We start from the raw sequence: 20,955 nt of genomic DNA on the forward strand, positions 1-20,955 counted from the left end.
AATTCACTTTTAAGAAGGCACGCCTGTTAATTGAAATGCATTCCAGGTGACTACCTCGTGAAGCTGGTTGAGAGAATGCCAAGAGTGTGCATAGATGTCTTCAGGACAAAGGGTGGCAACATTGTAAGAATCACAAATCTAAAATATATTTTTTTGGTTACTACGTGATTCCATATGTGTTATTTCATCATTTTGATGTCTTCACTATTCTACAATGTAGAAAATAGTAAAAATGTAAATTTAAAAAAAGGAAAACCCTTGAATGAGTAGGTGTTCTAAAACGTTTGACAGGTAGTGTATACATGCATCGTCATCTCCTGATAAAAATAAAATAAAATATGAAAGGCAAAGTGAGCGAAGGGGCAAATCCAAGTGGAAAGGATCAAGTGAACAGGATATAAAAGGTGTTAATTTCATGCAAGGAGTTAATTGTAACCTGACACCTGTAGCTAACAGCTCTGAGAGCTGAGAGGTGGAGTGGACAGATAACTGAGTGTCAGTCGCTGTCCTGTGTCTTCTGGGTGAGTGCACTTCCTTCTAGGATGCTGGGCAAGAGGCTTGGATTTAAACTACAGAAATATTGATAAGGTACTATTAAATGATGATCATATATTCTATTATCATATTCTCATACTCGTTACATTTTTGGAAACATTTTAGGGAATGTGTATTTTGTGGTGACAAGTGGTTATTTTGTATTCTCTGTGTATGTTAAAGCTGTCTGTGTGGCCTGTATGTAAAAGATACGCACCAATAGGATGTAGTCGTTGGAACAATTAAATAAGGCAAATTACAATTTCAGCTTAGAGCGATTTCTTGGTCAATTTTCACTGTTATTTTCAGTTAGACACTTGTTATTATATATTATCATTATATATTATCATTACATTGTAGAATAACAGTGAAGACAGAAAGCTATGAAATAACAGATATGGAGTCATGTAGTAACACATTTTTTTTTGTGAAAATGAAAATATATATAATATGTCAGATTCTTCAAAGTAGCCACCCTTTTCCTTGATGACAGCTTTGCACACTCTTGGCATTCTCTCAACCAGCTTCACCTGGAATGATTTTCCAACAGTCTTGAAGGAGTTCCCACTTATGCTGAGAACTTGTTGGCTGCTTTTCCTTCACTCTGCGGTCCAATTGGGTTGAGGTCGGGGGGATTGTGGAGGCCAGGTCATCTGATGCAGCACTCCTTCACTCTCCTTCTTAGTCAAATAACCCTTACACAGCCTGGAGGTGTGTTTTGGGTCATTGTGCTTCTACACCTTTCTTGCTTGCTGTTTGGGGTTTTAGGCTGGGTTTCTGTACAGCACTTTGTGACATCAGCTGATGTAAGAAGGGCTTTATAAATACATTTGATTGAATTTGATTGATTGTCCTGTTGAAAAACAAAGGATAGTCCCACTAAGCACAAACCAGATGAGATGGTGTATTGCTACAGAATGCTGTGGTAGCCATGCTGGTTAAGTGTGCCTTGAATTCAAAAATAAATCACAGACAGTGTCACCAGCAAAGTAACCCCACACCATCACACCTCCTCCATGCTTCACTGTGGGATCTACACGTGGAGATCATCCATTCACCTACTCTGCGTCTCACAAAGACAAGGCGGTTGGAACCAAAAATCACAAATTTGGACTCATCAGACCAAAAGACAGATTTCCACCGGTCTAATGTCCATTGTTCGTGTTTCTTGGCCCAAGCAAGTCTCTTCTTATTATTGGTGTCCTTTAGTAGTGGTTTCTTTGCAGCAATTCGACCATGAAAGCCTGATTCACGTAGTCTCCTCTGAACAGTTGATGTTGAGATGTGTCTGTTAGTTGAACTCTGTGAAGCATTTATTTGGGCTGCAATTTCTGATGCTAAAGAACTTATTCTCTGCAGCAGAGGCAACTCTGGGTCTTCCTTTCCTGTGGCGGTCCTCATGAGAGCCAGTTTCCTCATAGCGCTTGATGGTTTTTGCGACTGCACGTGAAGAAACTTTCAAAGATTGACTGACCTTAATGTCTTAAAATAATGATGGACTGTCATTTCTCTTTGCTTATTTGAGCTGTTCTTGCCATAAATTTATTTATCCTTTATTTAACTAGGCAAATCAATTAAGAACAAATTCTTATTTACAATGACGGCCTAACCCGGACGACACTAGGCCCCCTATGGGACTCCCAATCACAGCCGGATGTGATACAGCTTGGAATCGAACCAGGGTCTGTAGTGATGCCTCTAGCACTGAGATGCAGTGCCACTCGGACTTGGTATTTTACCAAATAGGGCTATCTTCTCTATACCAACCCTACCTTGTCACAACACAACTGATTGGCTCAAACACATTAAGAATGAAAGAAATTCCACAAATATACTTTTAACAAGTTGGTTTAGAAAATACCAAGAGTGTGCATAGCTGTCATCAAGGAAAAGGGTGGCTACTTTGAAGAATCTCAAACATCAAGTATATTTTAATTTGTTTAACAATTTTTTGGGTTACTACATGATTCCATGTGTTATTTCATAGTTTTGATGTCCTCACTATTATTCTACAATGTAGAAAATAATCATAAAAAAATGAAGCCTGGAATGAGTAGGTGTGTCCAAAACGTTTGACTGGTACTGTATATAATTGTATTAATCCGAAAGTTGATGTTAAATGAAACGCGTTAAAGAGACATTTCACAAATGTTTTCCTTCATATTCATCATCTCCAGCACATAAACATTTGTGAAAATGGACTGTTTCTATGTTTTCTAGTCAAATAGACAGAAGAAGCTAAGTGTTTCTATTGACAACACCAGTGTACATCATGTGATTTTAACCAATTATGAGTAGGAATTACATACTAATTGCCTACAAATGTTCTTCTAATTAGTTGATGATATCATTGGAAACACATTCTCTTCCTTTATATTTCTTTTTACTAGAAAACATAAAAATTGCGTCATGTACACATGCTGATGCTGGAGATGAAGTTGAACATTTTAGAAATGTCCCTTTAAAAGGACATTGCTGTAAGGTCTTCACAATCTGTAGCTTTCTTCAATGCAGTACTATCATTGCACTTACTCCCTAGTAAACATGGGCATCCTACTGGTCCTGGTTCTCCTGCAGTTACTGGCTGTACCATCATTCTCTGTAAGTGATACTTATTTGATTGTATCATTCTGCAGTGTAAAAACAAGTACAAACTGGAAATACAGTACATATGACACATACACAACATACACATACAATAGAAAAAACACAACTCAATAGCATACAGTACAGTTCAAGTTTACATTGTGAATGTACACAAACACATAGTATGATTCTGTTTACAAAAACAGCTGGAATGTGGGGATTTTCTATCTTTACCGTACTGGTGTATAATAAGGGTTTGTGTAATGATATGGAATGGTTTGTGGTGATAGGATGTTTTCCAGTTGCTATTCTGATGTAGAGTACTGTGTGTACTAGTGCACAGTGGTGTCTCAGTGCTTGATGTGGTGGCTGCTGTTGTGTTCCAGCTAACATCGCCCAGCAATGACTACTGGGGGGAGTATGGGGCTTATGGGACGTGCAGTCGCCCCTGTGGCACTGGAGTAGCCATGAGGATCAGGCAATGTATCACTGCAAGGTAAAAGAGAGAGAGAGAGAGAGAGAGACAGCATGCAAGTGAGAGAGAGAGTGCATATGATGATTGTGTGTCTTTCTGACTACTTCTCTTTGACTTGCAGGACAGATGGAGGAAACAACTGCGTGGGATCTTCAAAATCTTACCGCATCTGTAATATGCAGGTGCACACAGGCACACGCACACACACACAATCTCTCTCTCTGTTTCCGATGTAAACACTAACAGACGGACATTGTCTGTAATATGCAGGCACACACACACACACACACACACACACACACACACACACACACACACACACACACACACACACACACACACACACACACACACACACACACACACACACACACACACACACACACAATCTCTCTCTCTGTTTCGGATGTAAACACTAACAGACGGACATTGTCTGTAATATGCAGGCACACACACACACACACACACACACACACACACACACACACACACACACACACACACACACAATCTCTCTCTCTGTTTCCGATGTAAACACTAACAGACGGACATTGTCTGTAATATGCAGGCACACACACACACACACACACACACACACACACACCTCTCTCTCTGTTTCCGATGTAAACACTAACAGACGGACATTGTCTGTAATATGCAGGCACACACACACACACACACACACACACACACACACACACACCTCTCTCTGTTTCCGATGTAAACACTAACAGATGGACATTGTCTGTAATTGCTCCATGCAGGCATGTCCAGCGGGATCCAGGGATTTCCGTGAGGAGCAGTGTGCCCAGTTTAGTAGGATGGACTTCCAGGGCAAACGTTACACCTGGCTGCCTTACCATGGAGGTGCAATACGGATTATATACTGTATTGCTATATAGTCTTTTTTTAGCACTTTGATGCTATTTTCACAAGTATGTGGGGGAATTTTCTACACTCTTAGTACAAAACTCCAAACTGGTAACACTTTGTAACGAAGCAAGTCTCATATTCAAAACCTTTTATTTTTCATTTATTTTGTTTTGGATACAACTGTAACATAGGGTGGGGGAAAAAGTACCCATCTGTCATACTTTAACATAGGGTGGGGGAAAAAGTACCCATCTGTCATACTTTAACATAGGGTGGGGGAAAAAGTACCCATCTGTCATACTTTAACATAGGGTGGGGGAAAAAGTACCCATCTGTCATACTTTAACATAGGGTGGGGGAAAAAGTACCCATCTGTCATACTTTAACATAGGGTGGGGGAAAAAGTACCCATCTGTCATACTTTAACATAGGGTGGGGGAAAAAGTACCCATCTGTCATACTTTAACATAGGGTGGGGGAAAAAGTACCCATCTGTCATACTTTAACATAGGGTGGGGGAAAAAGTACCCATCTGTCATACTTTAACATAGGGTGGGGGAAAAAGTACCCATCTGTCATACTTTAACATAGGGTGGGGGAAAAAGTACCCATCTGTCATACTTTAACATAGGGTGGGGGAAAAAGTACCCATCTGTCATACTTTAACATAGGGTGGGGGAAAAAGTACCCATCTGTCATACTTTAACATAGGGTGGGGGAAAAAGTACCCATCTGTCATACTTTAACATAGGGTGGGGGAAAAAGTACCCATCTGTCATACTTTAACATAGGGTGGGGGAAAAAGTACCCATCTGTCATACTTTAACATAGGGTGGGGGAAAAAGTACCCATCTGTCATACTTTAACATAGGGTGGGGGAAAAAGTACCCATCTGTCATACTTTAACATAGGGTGGGGGAAAAAGTACCCATCTGTCATACTTTAACATAGGGTGGGGGAAAAAGTACCCATCTGTCATACTTTAACATAGGGTGGGGGAAAAAGTACCCATCTGTCATACTTTAACATAGGGTGGGGGAAAAAGTACCCATCTGTCATACTTTAACATAGGGTGGGGGAAAAAGTACCCATCTGTCATACTTTAACATAGGGTGGGGGAAAAAGTACCCATCTGTCATACTTTAACATAGGGTGGGGGAAAAAGTACCCATCTGTCATACTTTAACATAGGGTGGGGGAAAAAGTACCCATCTGTCATACTTGAGTAAAAGTAAAGATAGCGTAATAGAAAATGACTCAAGTAAAAGTTTAAGTCACCCAGTAAAATTCGACTTGAGTAAAAGTCTAAAAGTTCAAGTATAAATAATTTCAAATTCCTTTTATTAAGCAATCCAGATGGCACCATTTTCTTGTTTTTCTTTATTTACGGAAAGCCACGGGCACAGGCCAACATTCAGACATAATTTACAAACAAAGCATGTGTTTAGTGAGTCTGCCAGATTAGAGGCAGCATGGATGACCAGGGATGACCAGGGATGTTCGGTTGATTGGACTAATTTCCTGTCCTGCTAAGCATTCAAAATGTAATGAGTACTTTTGGATGTCAAGGAAAATGTATGGAGTAAAAAGTACAATATTTTCTTAAGTTATGTAGTGAAGTAAAAGTAGTCAAATATATAAATAGTAAAGTACAGATACCCAGAAAAACTAGTTAAGTAGTACTTTAAAGTATTTTTACTGAAGTACTTTACACCACTGCTTTTACCACTGCTCAACCTTTGATCCAAAATATGTTTACTGTGAAATACGAGCACATTGATTTAATCACCAAAACACAACATAATGACATAATGCTATATTCTCCATTTTGTTGTTTTAACAACCAGTCAATCCAATAGCAAAAAAATGCAAGATACATGTTTAAAAATTGCCCTTTGAATGGATTATGCTACAGTACTGTAAAGTGCCAATGTTTACCGACACCGGCCATATTCAATGGGTGTTGTACACTTTAGCTTAAGACATGCAGCTAGCTAGGTAAACAATGAACCTAGTAAACAACGTGTAAGATCACACATGTCACGTAACTTTAGCTAATGAGCCAGCCAGCCAACGTTAGCTAGTTAAACAACAATGAGCACAGTGACAATTCAATTCATTACTACCCTGCATGAAAATGCTCGGAGCTAACCAACCAGGTTCAATGTTAGCTAGCTAACAATAGGCTCTAAATAGAAAAACAAACGGCTCTGGGATATGAATATGAATAATAACGGAAACTACGGAGCCAGCCAGCTAATATTAGCTAGCTAGGTAACAGTACACCTTTGATCACACCTTTTGAAGGGTCAATTTATGTAGGTGTTGCAAGTGTATTGCCTAATGTTAAAACAGTGTAATGCACTGTAATTTACAGTACTGTAGTATATTATATTCAAAGGGCAATTTTGAAACGTGTGTCTTGTATTTTCTGCTATTGGATTAACTGGTTGTTAAAACAACTAAAATGTGAAAAAATCATTGTTGTGTTTCGGTGATTAAATCAATGATGTCGTGGTATTTCACAGTAAAATTATATAGACAATCATATCAAAAGTAATGTGAGCATTGCATTGTGATAAGCAGTTACTCTATATGAACACATATTCCAATGCGAAACCTGTATTTCTAGGTGTAAAAGTGACTATGATTTTGTGTGTTGTACTTAGTCAATTGAAAATGTGCTTAGAATTTTGAAACAACTGCCTTTTTGATGATCTGTTTTGACTTTTGTACTAAGTGTTGTCAAAATGTGCCTCATACTTGTGAAAAGCTATTGAATAAAACTGTAATATTGATGCAAATAATAGTTTAACATTTCACTATGGATTATTACCCATAACCACATTACCCATACACAAAGAAATACTAATGTCCTTGTTGTTTACCTGTGAAGCGTCCAACCCATGTGAGCTGAACTGCGTCCCCCGTGGAGAGAACTTCTTCTACAGACACAGGCCTTCCGTGGTGGACGGGACACCCTGCTATGTGGGGCGCAGTGACATCTGTATCAACGGCATCTGCAGGGTTAGTAGTTAGTACTTTCCCACTGGGCACACTTTGGTTGAATCAACGTTGTTTGAACGTCATTTCAATTCAATTACGTTGAACCAGCGTGGAATGGACGTTGAATCGACATCTGTGCCCACCGGGTAAGTACTTACTTCAACTTGCTTGTTGAATTGGAAAATACATTAGAAATGTTATCTTTCTGATGACGGCAACACACCAAAATAGATGGGGCTGTTTTAGTGGGTAAAGTGCCAGCACCTTAAACACAAATGCAATACATGTCTTTGTATCTGTCTATCCCCTTTCACTGAAATGTATAATTTTAAATGTTTAGGTTTCTTTTACAGATGAGCCATGAATTACATAAATTACCTAAAATACATCAACATAAATGCAAGCAGAAAGAAAAAACCTGCTTGTCTCCACCCCCTCCAGGTGTCGCTTATTATCCCCGGTGTATTTATCCCTGTGTTTCCTGTCTCTCTGTGCCAGTTCGTCTTGTTTTACCAAGTCAACCAGCGTTTTCCTAGCTCCTGTTTTTCCCAGTCTCTGTTTTTTCCTAGCTCTCCTGCTTTTGACCCTTCCCTGTCCTGACGCCGAACCGGCCTGCCTGACCTCTATGCATGTTCTAACCTCGAGCCTGCCTATCCTCTTGTACTGTTTGGACTCTGATCTGACCACTGAACCCCTGCCTGTCCTGACCTCGAGCCTGCCTATCTCCTGGTACTGTTTGGACTGATCTGGTTTTTGAACTCCTACCTGCCTTTTGCCTACCCCTTTTGTTATAATGAATATCGGAGCTCAACCATCTGCCTCCTGTGTCTGCATATGGGTTTCGCCTTGTGTCATGATAGTACGAACTGGCCATGACTGACCCAGCAGACTTGGACCAGCTCTGTCACGTTGTCTCCCAGCAGGGAGCCACCATTGGGAGGCATGAAGAGCTACTGAGGGACCTTTTGGAATGGCTTCATTCCCTGACGGAATGCCACGACCAAGGGTTCAAGGCTATTATGGAGCAAATCTGTGAATTAGCTCATAGGCAGCATACTACATCTGAGACCTCCCAACCACCCAGTAATCTTTCTACTACTAGTGGTTTTGTTCAACCTACCCTGGCTCCCCGAGAACCACACTTACCTCCTCCGGAGCTCTATGTAAGCAATCCTGGTAGATGCTGGGTATTCCATCCCCAATGCTCCCTCATTTTTTAACTCCAGCCCTCTTCGTTCCTGTCGGACCGATCGAAGATAGCGGTTTTAATCACGCTAATGTCTGGAAGGGCGCTTTCCTGGGCAACGGCTGTGTGGGAGCAGCAATCCGCTGTGTGCCATAGCTTGGAGGAATTCATGGCAGAAGTGAGGAAGGTTTTCGATTCTCCGGTGCCCGGGTGGGAGGCGGCTCAAACTACTGCTGGTACATCAGAACTCCCGTAGTGTGGCAGACTACGCAGTAGATTTTTGCACATTGGCCGCCAAGAGTTCCTGGAATCTAGAGGCTCACACCTTCCTCCATGGACTGTTGGATGGGATAAAGGATGAGGTCGCAGCTCAGGAAACACCACGGGCCCTCGATTCCCTCATCGTCCTGGTGATTAGGATTGATGGGTGCCTACGAGAATGCCGGTGTGAAAGGACGTTGGGTTCGTCTGCTGATGCTGGCACACGTCCTAAGGAAACCGTAAATCCCCGACGTGTGTATTTCAGGGTAGAGCTCAAAAACACCCGAGGTTCCCCGAGAATCATCGGCGACGAGTGAGTTGGATACTCATGCAACTGGGAAGAGTTGGATACTCTGAGCCCATGCAACTGGGAAGAGCTAGGTTATCGGTGGGGGAACGCTCACATAGGCTGAATTCGAACTGTTGTCTATACTGTGGAGGGGTGGGACATTATATAGCCACTTGCCCTGTTAAGAAACCATTTTATTTAGTGGGTACAAGTACTCTGGTGAGCCAGACTGGGAGTCCCCTAACTTCCATCACCCGCCCACCTTTTTTTGTGATTCTGCTGTGGGGAGACCAGTCTAAGGCTCTCTGGGTGCTCATTGACTCTGGGGCTGATGTACAGTGGGGCAAAAAAGTATTTAGTCAGACACCAATTGTGCATATTCTCCCACTTAAAAAGATGAGAGGCCTATAATTTTCATTATAGGTACACTTCAACTATGACAGACAAAATGAGGGAAAAGAAATCCAGAAAATCACATTGTAGGATTTTTAATGAATTTATTTGCAAATTATGGTGGAAAATAAGTATTTGGTCAATAACAAAAGTTTATCTCAATACTTTGTTATATACCCTTTGTTGGCAATGACGGGGGTCAAACGTTTTCTGTAAGTCTTCACAAAGTTTTCACACACTGTTGCTGGTATTTTGGCCCATTCCTCCATGCAGATCACCTCTAGAGCAGTGATGTTTTGGGGATGTTGCTGGGCAACACAGACTTATGGATGCTAGCATGGTTTCGGAATGAGGTATTCCCACTCAACTTCTCTTTGTCCCCATGGATGCAAGGGCACTGGATGGCCGCTATATTGGAAGAGTCACCCATAGCACAGTGCCCGTTCATATACGGATATCAGGAAACCACAATGAGACCATACAGTTCCTCCTCATCAATTTAAAAATATTTATTTTTTATTTTTTTCCTGTGGTTTTGGGATTCTGTTAATGACTGGACCACGAGCTCCATCCTGTGTTGGAGCCCGTTTTGTCATTCTCAGTGCCTTAAAGAGGCACAGCCGTCCTTGAGACGTCACCCTTGGGATGTTAGCAAAGCCTCAGATGTCTCTGCCATTCCCACTGAGTTCCATGACCTGGAGGTCTTCAGTAAGGCACATGCCTACTTCTCTTCCCCCACACCGTCCTTATGATTGTGCCATTGATCTCCTCCCTATCCGGCCTGGAGACCAAGTCCGTGGATGAGTACATTGAGGATTCTCTAGCTACTGGAGGCATCCGTCCATCTGCATCTCCTGCCAGTGCCGGTCATTCTTCTCTTTGTGGAGAAGGACAAGACCCTGCATCCGTGCATTGACTACCAGGGTCTGAATGATATAACAATCAAGAATCTTTACCCCCTACCACTCCTCTCCTTTCAAACCTCGCCAGGTGGCCACCATTTTTTCCAAGCTGGACTTTCGGAATGGCTAGCACCTAGTTCGGATACGCGAAGGAGATGAGTGGAAGACAGCATTTAGCACAGCCAAAGGACATTATGAGTACCAGGTCATGCCGTTTGAACTCACCAAGAATCGCTGTCTTCCAGGCCCTGGTAAACGATGTGCTCCGGGACATGCTAAACCGTTTTGTTTTTGTTTACCTTGACGACATCCTGTTTTTTCCTGCCCAAGAACATGTTCTTCATGTCAGACAAGTCCTTCAGAGCCTCCTGGAGAACAAATTGTTTGTGAAAGCCGAGAAGTGAGTTCCACCGCTCTACAATCTCCTTTCTGGGATATGTCATCGCTGATGGAAATGTCCAAATGGATCCTGAAAAGTGAAAGCAGTGGTAGATTGGCCTCAACCTAAGTCCAGGGTGCAGTTACAACGTTTGCAGGGATTCGCTAACTTCTACCGCCGTTTCATTCGAGGCTACAGCACCCTAGCAGTCCCCCTCTCTGCACTCACGTCTCCCAATGTACCGTTCACTTGGTCTCCAGCTGTCGACTGAGCCTTCGTGGACCTGAAGCAGCGGTTCACCTCCACCACCGTCAATTTGTGGTAGAGGTCGAAGCTTCTGATGTTGGAGTGGTGTCCATCCTGTCCAAGCGATCTGCCCAGGACCAAAAGCTCCATCCCTGTGCTTCCTGTCCAATCGTCTCAATCCTGAAAAGAGGAACTACGAAGTAGCCAACTGAGAACTCCTGGCGGTCAAGTTAGCACTGGAAGAGTGGAGGCACTGACTGGAAGGAGCCGAACAGCCTTTCTTGGTTTGGACTGACCTTAAGAGTTTGGAATATCTACTTACAGCCAAGAGCCTTAACACCAGGCAGGCCCAGTGGGCCTTATTGTTTACAAGATTCAACTTCACCATTTTCACAAAAATGTGAAGCCTGATGCCCTCTCCCGCCTGTACATTTCCTCTGCCACACCATTGTCTTCTAAACCCTTCTCCGTGCCTTGTCGCTTCAGTGGGTTGAGGTATTGTAGCCTTGGTCCGCAAGGCACAACGTTCCCAGCCTGAACCTGGAGAGGGCCAAGCTAACCGGTTGTTTGTCCCTATCTCACACTGGTCCCGGGTCCTTGAATTGGCTCATTCCTCCAGGCTGACCTGTCATCCAGGTTGCCGTCGTACCCTAGCCTTCCTCCGACAACATTTTGGGTGGCCCACAATGGTTCCTGACGTCTCTGCCTTCGTCACCTCGTGCACTGTGTGTGCTCAGAACAAGACTCCACAGTAAGCTCCTTCTGGCCTCCTTCAGCCACTACTAGTCCCTCATCGTCCCTGGTCCCATATCTCTCTGGACTTTGTCACTGGGCTCCCTCCGTCTGATGGCAACACTGTCATTCTGACGGTAGTGGATCGGTTCTGCAAAGCCACCCATTTCATCCCTCTCCCCACACTACCCTCTGCCAAGGAGACAGCCCGGTTTATGGTGCAGCACGTCTTCCGGATCCATGGACTCTCTGTAGACATGGTCTCCTACCGGGATCCTCAGTTCTCGTCAGTTCTGGAAGGCGTTCTGCACCCTTATTGGGTCGTCGGCCAGCCTGTCCTCCGGATTCTATCCAATCTAACGGCCAGTTGGAGCGAGCTGACCAGGACCTGGAAACCACCCTAAGATGCCTGGTCTCAACCAACCACACTAATAGGAGCCAACAACTGGTCTGGGTGGAGCATGCCCGGAACACCCTTCCCTGTTCAACCACGGGACTCTCCCCTTTTGAGTGCTCTATGGGGTATCAGCCTGCACTCTTCCCGGAACAAGAGCAGGAGGTCAATGTACCCTCGGCCCAGATGTTTGTCCGCCGCTGTCGACGTACCTGGAGAAGGGCTCGGGCGGCACGTCTCAAGACCAACTCCAGGTATCATCAACAGGTGGACTGTCGCCGGACTCCAGCTCCCCGCTACCGCATTGGGCAAAGGGTATGGCTCTCCACACGGGACCTGCCCCTTCGGGTGGAGTCCCGCAAATTGTCCCCCCGTTTCATTGGCCCTTTTCCCATCTCTTGAGTCCTCAGTTCCACTACTGTCCATCTTTTGTTACCCCGTACCCTCCGTATTCACCCTACTTTCCATGTGTCTTAAGCCCGTGACTCACAGCCCTTTGTCTTCTGTCTCCAGGCCCACCCCTCCTCCCATGTCATCGATGGCCATCCGGCCTACATGGTGAAACGCCTCCTGGGTGTTCAGCCACAGGGCAGGGGTTTCCAGTACCTGGTTGACTGGGAGGGTTACGGCCCAGAGGAGAGGTGCTGGGTTCCTGCGAGAGACATCCTGGATCCAGCACTCATCACCGACTTCCACTGCTGACACCCTGGTCAACCAGGTATGCGCCCAGGTAGGACGCCAGGTGGCGGAACTGTCACGCCCTGATCTGTTTCACCTGTCCTTGTGCTTGTCTCCACCCCGTCCAGGTGTCGCTTATTATCTCCAGTGTATTTATCCCTGTTTCCTGTCTCTGTGCCAGTTCGTTCAACCAGCGTTTTCCTAGCTCCTATTTTTCCCAGTCTCTGTTTTTTCCCAGCCCTCCTGGGTTTGACCCTTGCCTGTCCTGACTATGAACCCGCCTGCCTGATCACTATGCCTGTTCAGATCTCGAGCCTGCCTATTCCCTTGTACTGTTTGGACTCAGACCTGACCACTGAACCCCTGCGTGTCCTGACCTCAAGCCTGCCTATCGCCTGGTACTGTTTGGACTCTGACCTGGTTTATGAACGCTCACCTGTCCCCGACCTACCATTTGCCTACCCCTTTTGTTTTTAATAAATATCGGAGCTCAACCACCTGCCTCCTGTGTCTGCATTTGGGTCTTGCCTTGTGCCCTTATACAATCAGCTTTCCTAATTACCCTAGATGCACTAAAACATACAATTGTACCCCCTAGAGTTGACGTCCGTTCCCTGTAGAAATCGAATTAGCGTAATAATAAAAAATCCCCATTAAAAACCTGTCATTTTAAGCTAGAGATATCATTTTTGCATTGGATGTATCTCAATCCATCGGACTGATGTATCTTTGGTGAAAGGTGTCAAACCATGAGGCATCCCGAAAATAGGGCTTCTCACAAAATCATATGTTGCATCCAAACGGTTGGCAAACTATTACATCCCTCTATGGAAAGATGAGACTCTCACGAACATGATGGTGTTCTCTGTTTTGCACTATGCATCTTGGGACTATGCATCTTGGGACTTGTCTGAAGTCGGTTCAGCCGATCTGCCAACTGCTGTCAGTAAGTGTCCGAACAGTTTGGGCTACACACTAATATGACCTCTCTGTAGAAAGGTGAGACTCTCACGAACATGTTGGTTGTTTTTCTCTAGGAGCCCACAGGCCTCACTCGTCTGAAGTTCCCCCGGTACCAGTTGAAAAAATGAATGGAAGTACGTGTATACAGTGCATACGGAAAGTATTCAGACCCCTTGACTTTTTCCACATTTTGTTACGTTAAAATCTTATTCTCAAATGTATTACATTGTTTTTTTCCCCCTCATCAATCTACACACAATACTCCATAATGGAAATATCACATTTACATAAGTATGCAGACCCTTTACTCAGTACTTTGTTGAAGCACCTTTGGCTGCAATTACAGCCTCGAGTCTTCTTGGGTATGACGCGACAAGCTTGGCACACCTGTATTTGGGGAGCTTCTCCCATTTTTCTCTGCAGACCCTCTCACAGGCCATCTAAAGCAAAGTACAGAGAGATTCCTGATGACAACCTGCTCCAGAGCACCCAGGACCTCAGACTGGGGCGAGGTTTCACCTTCCAACAGAACAATGACCCTAAACACACAGCCAAGACAACGCTGGAGTGGCTATGGGACAAGTCTCAGAATGTCCTTGAGTGGCCCTGCCAGAGCCCGGACTTGAACCCAATCGAACATCTCTAGAGAGACCTGAAAATAGCTGTGCATCGACGCTCCCCATCCAACCTGACAGAGCTTGAGAGGATCTGCAGAGAATAATGGGAGAAACTCCCTAAATACAGGTGTGCCAAGCTCATAGTGTCATACCCAAGAAGACTTGAGGCTGTAATTGCTGCCAAAGGTGCTTCAACAAAGTACTGAGTAAAGGGTCTGAATACTTATGTAAATGTGACATTTAAGTTTTTTATTTTTCATGAATTTGCAAAGAAAAATCTAAAAATCCCTGTTTTTGCTTTGTCATTATGAGGTATTGTGCGTAGATTGATGAGGGGGAAAAACAATGTAATACATTTTAGAATAAGGCTGTAATGTAACAAAATGTGGAAAAAGACAAGTGGTCTGAATACTTTCTGAATGCACTGCAATTCATGTCAATGGCCTAATAGTACAGTAGAGCTCTTTTGACTTGCACACAATATAGCTGGGTTACCCTGTCTTGTCCCTAAGGGTCCACGGCCCTGCAGCGCCCCAACACACCCCACTCAGCTTTAGGATCTTAGTGAAACATTCTTTATTGGTTTTGGGTGTGTTAGGCCAAGGCCAGAGTGACAACAGTACAGCAGACCTCCAGGGCCAGGACTGAGCAGCCCAGCAGCTAGGGATTGCCTAAATACACTCTAAATCTTGTAATAAATGCTAGGTTACACAATTTCTTCTGATAAGTCGCCAGTATCAACATTTCCAACCAAACAAAAACGGGTTAAAGGGAGAATCTGTAGATATATTGAGATAAAAGAACAGACTCTTTGCCAGAATTCAGCCAGCCTTTCCAAGACCATAGCCTAATAATCCCCAGTTTACAATTGGCTCATTCATCCCACTCCTCTCCCCTGTAACTATTCCCCAGTTCGTTGCTGCAAATGAGAACGTGTTCCCAGTCAACTTACCTGGTAAAATAACAGATAAATAAAATAGCATTTTGAAACATGTTCCCTTCTGTGTTTAACACCTCCAGCAGAGGAAGTACATTTCAGAGTGCATGATATTCAGTTTCACTGGCATATAGTACGTTCTATGGATGGTCTTAAACTGCAGTAATTTATGTCTGAGATATGAACATGACTGGGCATTCTAACATATCTGTATCCATTCATCATCATTAGCGTCTTTCAGGTCTTCCTCACATTTTTGTTTTACATGTTTTGTGTCACTGAGAAAAGCCTCTATCAACCCTTGATACAGTTTTGAAATCAACTTTAGAAGTTTGTCACACTGCCTTAAATTAGTTTCAGTCTTTGAAGCTTCTTGCTTGTCCAGTGTTTACTGCACAGAGAGAATAAAGTGTTGTATTTGCAAAAGTTCACTTCTGCGCCTTCAGAGACTGGTCTTCCCTGGTTCTCCGACCCTGCTGTGATCCCTGTCACCATCTGATCCTGTTCAGATGAGGCATGACAAAGGAATACTTGTGTACATTTATACGTAATATTATCCAAGAATAGAATCAATGGTTCAACAATTGAAATGACCATTATTCCCAGATCCCAGATTGTAGCCTACACATTAACCTGATCCTACTAAGACATTATGAGCATAGTGTTGTTTACTGACTTTTCACCATGACAGTGTAGAGCTGTTTATACTATGTCAGTGTGAAAGTAGGGAATTAGATAGGGAAACTGTCAGATCAATAACATTACTATACTGACTAAAAACAAACGTTGCGTTGAGAAAGCGTTTGGCAGCTGGTTTCATCGTTTGATTCAGGTCTAGTGTGATTAAGCAAAAATAATAATAGCTAAAGTTAGTGTGGAGTGGCTGCCAAAGCCCCATTCTGGGTGTGTACAGGAGGACTTGGAGTGGCTCCTGGTGCAGGGTTGGGGCTGCCATCGGGGGCAGGAGTGTCCCGGGCCTGTCCTGGGGATGGGAGTAGGGAGGATAACCAAAACTAGCATGGGAGGGAGGTTGTAGGGGGGCATATAACTGTGTCATCTGTTCAGGGATGTTGTTTGACCATGTAATCCTCCTATATTTTCCTTCTCTAGGCTGTGAGAAATGGAGAAATCATTGGCATGGACCGCGATGTGGCGCCTGCCACTCCTGCTCCCGCTGCCAACCTCCGCTACCGCGAACCCCTCACGTATGCCTACACATACAGCGCCTGGTCCGAGTGCTCGGCCCCCTGCAACGGTGGCACCCAGCACCGCAGCGTGCAGTGCATGGTGCAGGACTCGATGGCACCCCATGTAGTGGATGACTCTTACTGCGTCTCCCAGCAACTGCCCAGGCCGGAAAGCCAGCAGGCCTGCAACCAGCAGGGATGTGCCGAGTACAGCGTGTCCAGCTTCAGTGTGGTGGGTACCTGGGGGGACCAGTATGGTCGGTATAGTGAGACTGTTACCGATATTATTACTAGTATGATTATAAGACGAAAGGGTGGCTGTGGAAGTGTGGTGGGTTACCAGTCAGACCTGGGTCGAATACATAATGTATGTCAAATACTTTCAAATACTTTCAGTTGCAATGGATTTAGTTTAGCCGGTACCAATGGAATAGTCCCAAAAGTACATACTCCAAACTAATTCAAGGACATCTAGTCTCAAATACTTTCATGTATTTGACACAGGTCTGGTCCCAGTATGGTCAATAGAGGGGCCTGAAATGACATATATGCTTTCTAAATATAGTATAATCAAATTATAAATCCACTAACTATAAGATTTCACCTTCCTTATAACTGAAAAATACATATTTGCATGTTTAGTGTTAGAGAAAATGTACATATTTTCTTAAGGTCCCTCTTGATCAAAACATCTGATCCCACCGCTGTGAACGCTACACGGAGGTCTAGTTTGGCTTCCTGAACTCGCTAGGAACACATCTTTCATTTCATATTATACTCATCCATCAATGACAAAGATTTTTTTTTGTTTAAAATCTAATAATATTTATTTTATTTATGGCTATAAATCGATCTCTGAATATGCTATAATGATCAACCCACTCTCTCCTGCTCTGTTAAGATGTAAGGATTTGTCTGTGGCTGTGACATGGGGTTCAATCAGGAGTTGATGGACAGTCTCAAGTAGTTTCACAGCCTCAAGTAGTTTCAGATTTCACATCCTACATCACACAGACGAACAAAATATATTACTGTGGCTGTTGCAATCAGGGCTATTGCTCAATGCAGGCCATTTCCATCTACAGTGTCCACACATCTATTTATACGCCAGAATGTCAGTCGGAACCGGTACCAGAACCACGGAAAATATTGTATGCTACAGATTGGAAAATATATCAAAATGTGACTCTGGATGACAACATGATGATGTTTGCTTCCAACATTAGGGCTGTTTTCCTAAAGAATATCAATCCGCTTCGTGTTTTGTTTCCTTACCACGATACTACCAAGTATCGCAATAATGGTATTGTCCCACCAAGCCAGTAAAAAAAGGCATATTACACCCTGTTGTGATAATTGTCTTGTTTGCACTATAACCCATTCGTTCATACGCCACCTTGATCTACAATGAGGCAAAGACAAGAAAAAGACATCAGTCACACAGTGGTGGAATGAATTCAACTAGACATACATTTGTTTCATAACAAAACCGGAAGGGCAAAATCTGTCCTGTGAAGTCAACAAAGCAAATAAATATTGCATGTAACAAACAGTTACATGGCCTACAGCATGGTCAAGCAAGTTCATGTTTCTGCCATTTTACTAAACAACTTCCTTTTTTAGAACCATGGAGTTAAGCAAGTCAGCACAAAGGAAACAGGAGCATTGCCTCTGCTATTCCAGCACCATTTCCTCTTAAACATTGAAACATCGTCAAATCAACAAGGTTGTATGCAATGTATGCTTAGTTTAATACAGTGAAAACAAACTTAAATATACCAAAAACGATTTAGTCCAATCAACAAACTATACTGGAAACAATAAAACACTATGAAAAAAATCAGGGAAACCTGGCCTGGTATTCAAAGCTGACTTTGAAAAGACTTTTGATAAAGTATGACTGGAATTTATATATAAATACCTGGAATATTTAAATTTGAGAGAATCTCTTATACAATGTGTTAAAGTTATGTATAGTAATCTTAGGTGTAAAATAGTAAATAATGGCTACTTCTCAGAAAGTATTAAACTGTCAAGAGGAGTAAAACAAGGCTGTCCCCTATCAGTATATTTATTCATAATGGCCATCGAAATGTTAGCTATAATATCAACAATAATATCAAGCGGCTAGAAATCCAGGGTTTAAAAGGTGTCATTGTATGCTGAGGATTCATGTTGTTTTCTTTTAAATCCACAATATGGATCCTTTCACAGCCTCATCGAAGATCTTGATATTTTTTCCGAACCTCTCTGGAATACAACTAAATCATGATACGTGTACTATGTTATGTTTTGGATCACAAAAAAAGTTACTTTTACATTACCATGTAGTTTACCAATAAAATGGTCTGAAGGTGATGCGGACACACTCGGTATTCATATCCTGAATATGATCACACTACAATACATTTTTATAGGAAAAAAAAATCGCCCTGATTAACTCTTTAGCCATATCCCAGTTTACCTATTTATTTATGGCCTTGCCTACACCTAGCAAAAAATATGACATTTTAATTTGGAATGTCAAGCCAGACAAAATTGAATGTATTTATATAATGAATATTAATTCGGAGGGCAGAAATGATTCAACATTAAAGCATTAGTCCTCTCACTAAAGGCTTCAATCTCACCCCATATTCAGATTACAGCAATAAAAAGTTGGTTGCAATTTCAGTTTAATCCACCAGAAAAGACAGAACAAATAATACTACAAATACTATAGTTAAAATATACACTACTGTACAAAAGTTGAGTCACTTAGAAATGTCCTTGTTTTGACAGAAAACAGTTTTTTTCCCATTAAAATAACATCAAATTGATCAGAAATACAGTGTAGACATTGTTAATGTTGTAAATGACTGTTGTAGCTGGAAACGACTGATTTGTTTATGGAATATCTACATAGACATACAGAGGCTCATTATCAGCAACCATCACTCCTGTGTTCCAATGGCACATTGTATTAGCTAATCCAAGTTTAGCATTTTAAAAGGCTAATTGATCATTAGAAAACCCTTTTGCAATTATGAATGCTTTTAAGAATATAGATATTTATTACTTTCCAAATAAAATGTTATATTTCCATGGAAATACATGGGTAGCCATGAGAAAGACCCCCCTCATAGCGATCGACTATCGCTTTGGGGCGCAATCGGGCGATGTAGGCTTGTACACAATCGACCAACCTTAACACAAACCCCCTCTTTGTGTGTGGTTACAGTAGGCAAACGTATGTTAATGGTTTTTGGAACAGCAGTAACATCAGGCAGGATTTAGGCTACCAACTGCCTAGCCAGTCGTAGCTCAAGCTTGGGTGCAATGATCACGTTCCCGGCCTGGCTGACTGTGGATTCTCAACGATTTAACGTTACGTTAACCTACATGTTACACTAGCAAAATTATAAATTATATAACGTTAGCTGTCGGCTATATTAGCCATGAATTACCATTCTTTGTGCAGCTTCAAATGTCAAACAAAGTTGGAAGTTGTTGCACCTCCGTCTGTCATTTTCTTCCCGCATGTTTTGCAAGTTGCAACAATTTGTTAGTTGATACAGCGTAGTCTTTATTTCCAAAAATAATAATTTGATTGGTCCAATCAATGTGGCTGTCAGCGGTACTGATTTCTGTCTCTCTCTCCGTGTGTGTGAGAGTGTGCATAGACTAGATGAAAGCCGATGTTCATGGGTCTGTCATACAGTACGCTTTTTTGTCATACTTAGGCTTGCTAGCCTAAGTTCCTCGCATGGGCAACAATGAATCAGCTAAGTTAGCTAGATAACATGAGCCTACATATTACATTTCAATCGTCTCAGTGGCACAATATATGAATTCATGATTAGATTCGCCGTCAAAATCATTGGCCTGTACAGAGTGTTAAGTCAAAACCACAAGTCCAAATCCCCATCTCCATCCATGATTTAAGAAAAGGCTGATTTAGTAAGCTAGCTTCTGCAGGACAACACAAGCTGATCAGAAACACGTTTCTGACAATTACGTTTTGCTTTGGATGTGATTTGATTGGTGTGAAACCAAATCCAAACTGGCCTCTCTTGGGGTGTTTTGCTGCATCAGGACAGCCCACAGTTGAGCTCAGCTCAACGCTGATTGGCTAAATGCTTGCTGGTATCAATCAAAAGGTACGGCGACAACGTCATACTCTTTTGATCCAGACAGCATCAGATACTGAAACAGAGGGGCACTGTTTCCCTTGTTCGGATGATTTCTCCGGTGAGATTGAGAGACTTTGAAAACACAGAGATAAAAAATACATTTTCATTGATGAAATATTTGGGGAAGCCTGGCTTTCCATGGCAA

The 20,955-nt window shown here is 42.8% G+C and overlaps 1 protein-coding gene across 1 annotated transcript in view; it reads left to right on the forward strand.

Moving 5' to 3' along the window:
• Positions 1-501: 501 nt before the first annotated feature.
• The window catches only part of LOC109876149 (papilin-like), a 33,341-nt gene continuing 12,887 nt past the window's right edge, over positions 502-20,955 (forward strand). Inside the window, exons 1-7 of the mRNA XM_031800091.1 lie at positions 502-588; positions 3,074-3,135; positions 3,507-3,616; positions 3,717-3,777; positions 4,360-4,462; positions 7,365-7,495; positions 16,562-16,870. Coding sequence (XP_031655951.1) covers positions 3,079-3,135; positions 3,507-3,616; positions 3,717-3,777; positions 4,360-4,462; positions 7,365-7,495; positions 16,562-16,870 — 771 coding nt within the window. The 5' untranslated portion in view covers positions 502-588; positions 3,074-3,078. The remainder of the gene's footprint in view (positions 589-3,073; positions 3,136-3,506; positions 3,617-3,716; positions 3,778-4,359; positions 4,463-7,364; positions 7,496-16,561; positions 16,871-20,955) is intronic.

Source organism: Oncorhynchus kisutch, linkage group LG21 (genome assembly GCF_002021735.2).
Source record: "Oncorhynchus kisutch isolate 150728-3 linkage group LG21, Okis_V2, whole genome shotgun sequence".
Classification (NCBI taxonomy): Eukaryota; Metazoa; Chordata; class Actinopteri; order Salmoniformes; family Salmonidae; genus Oncorhynchus; species Oncorhynchus kisutch.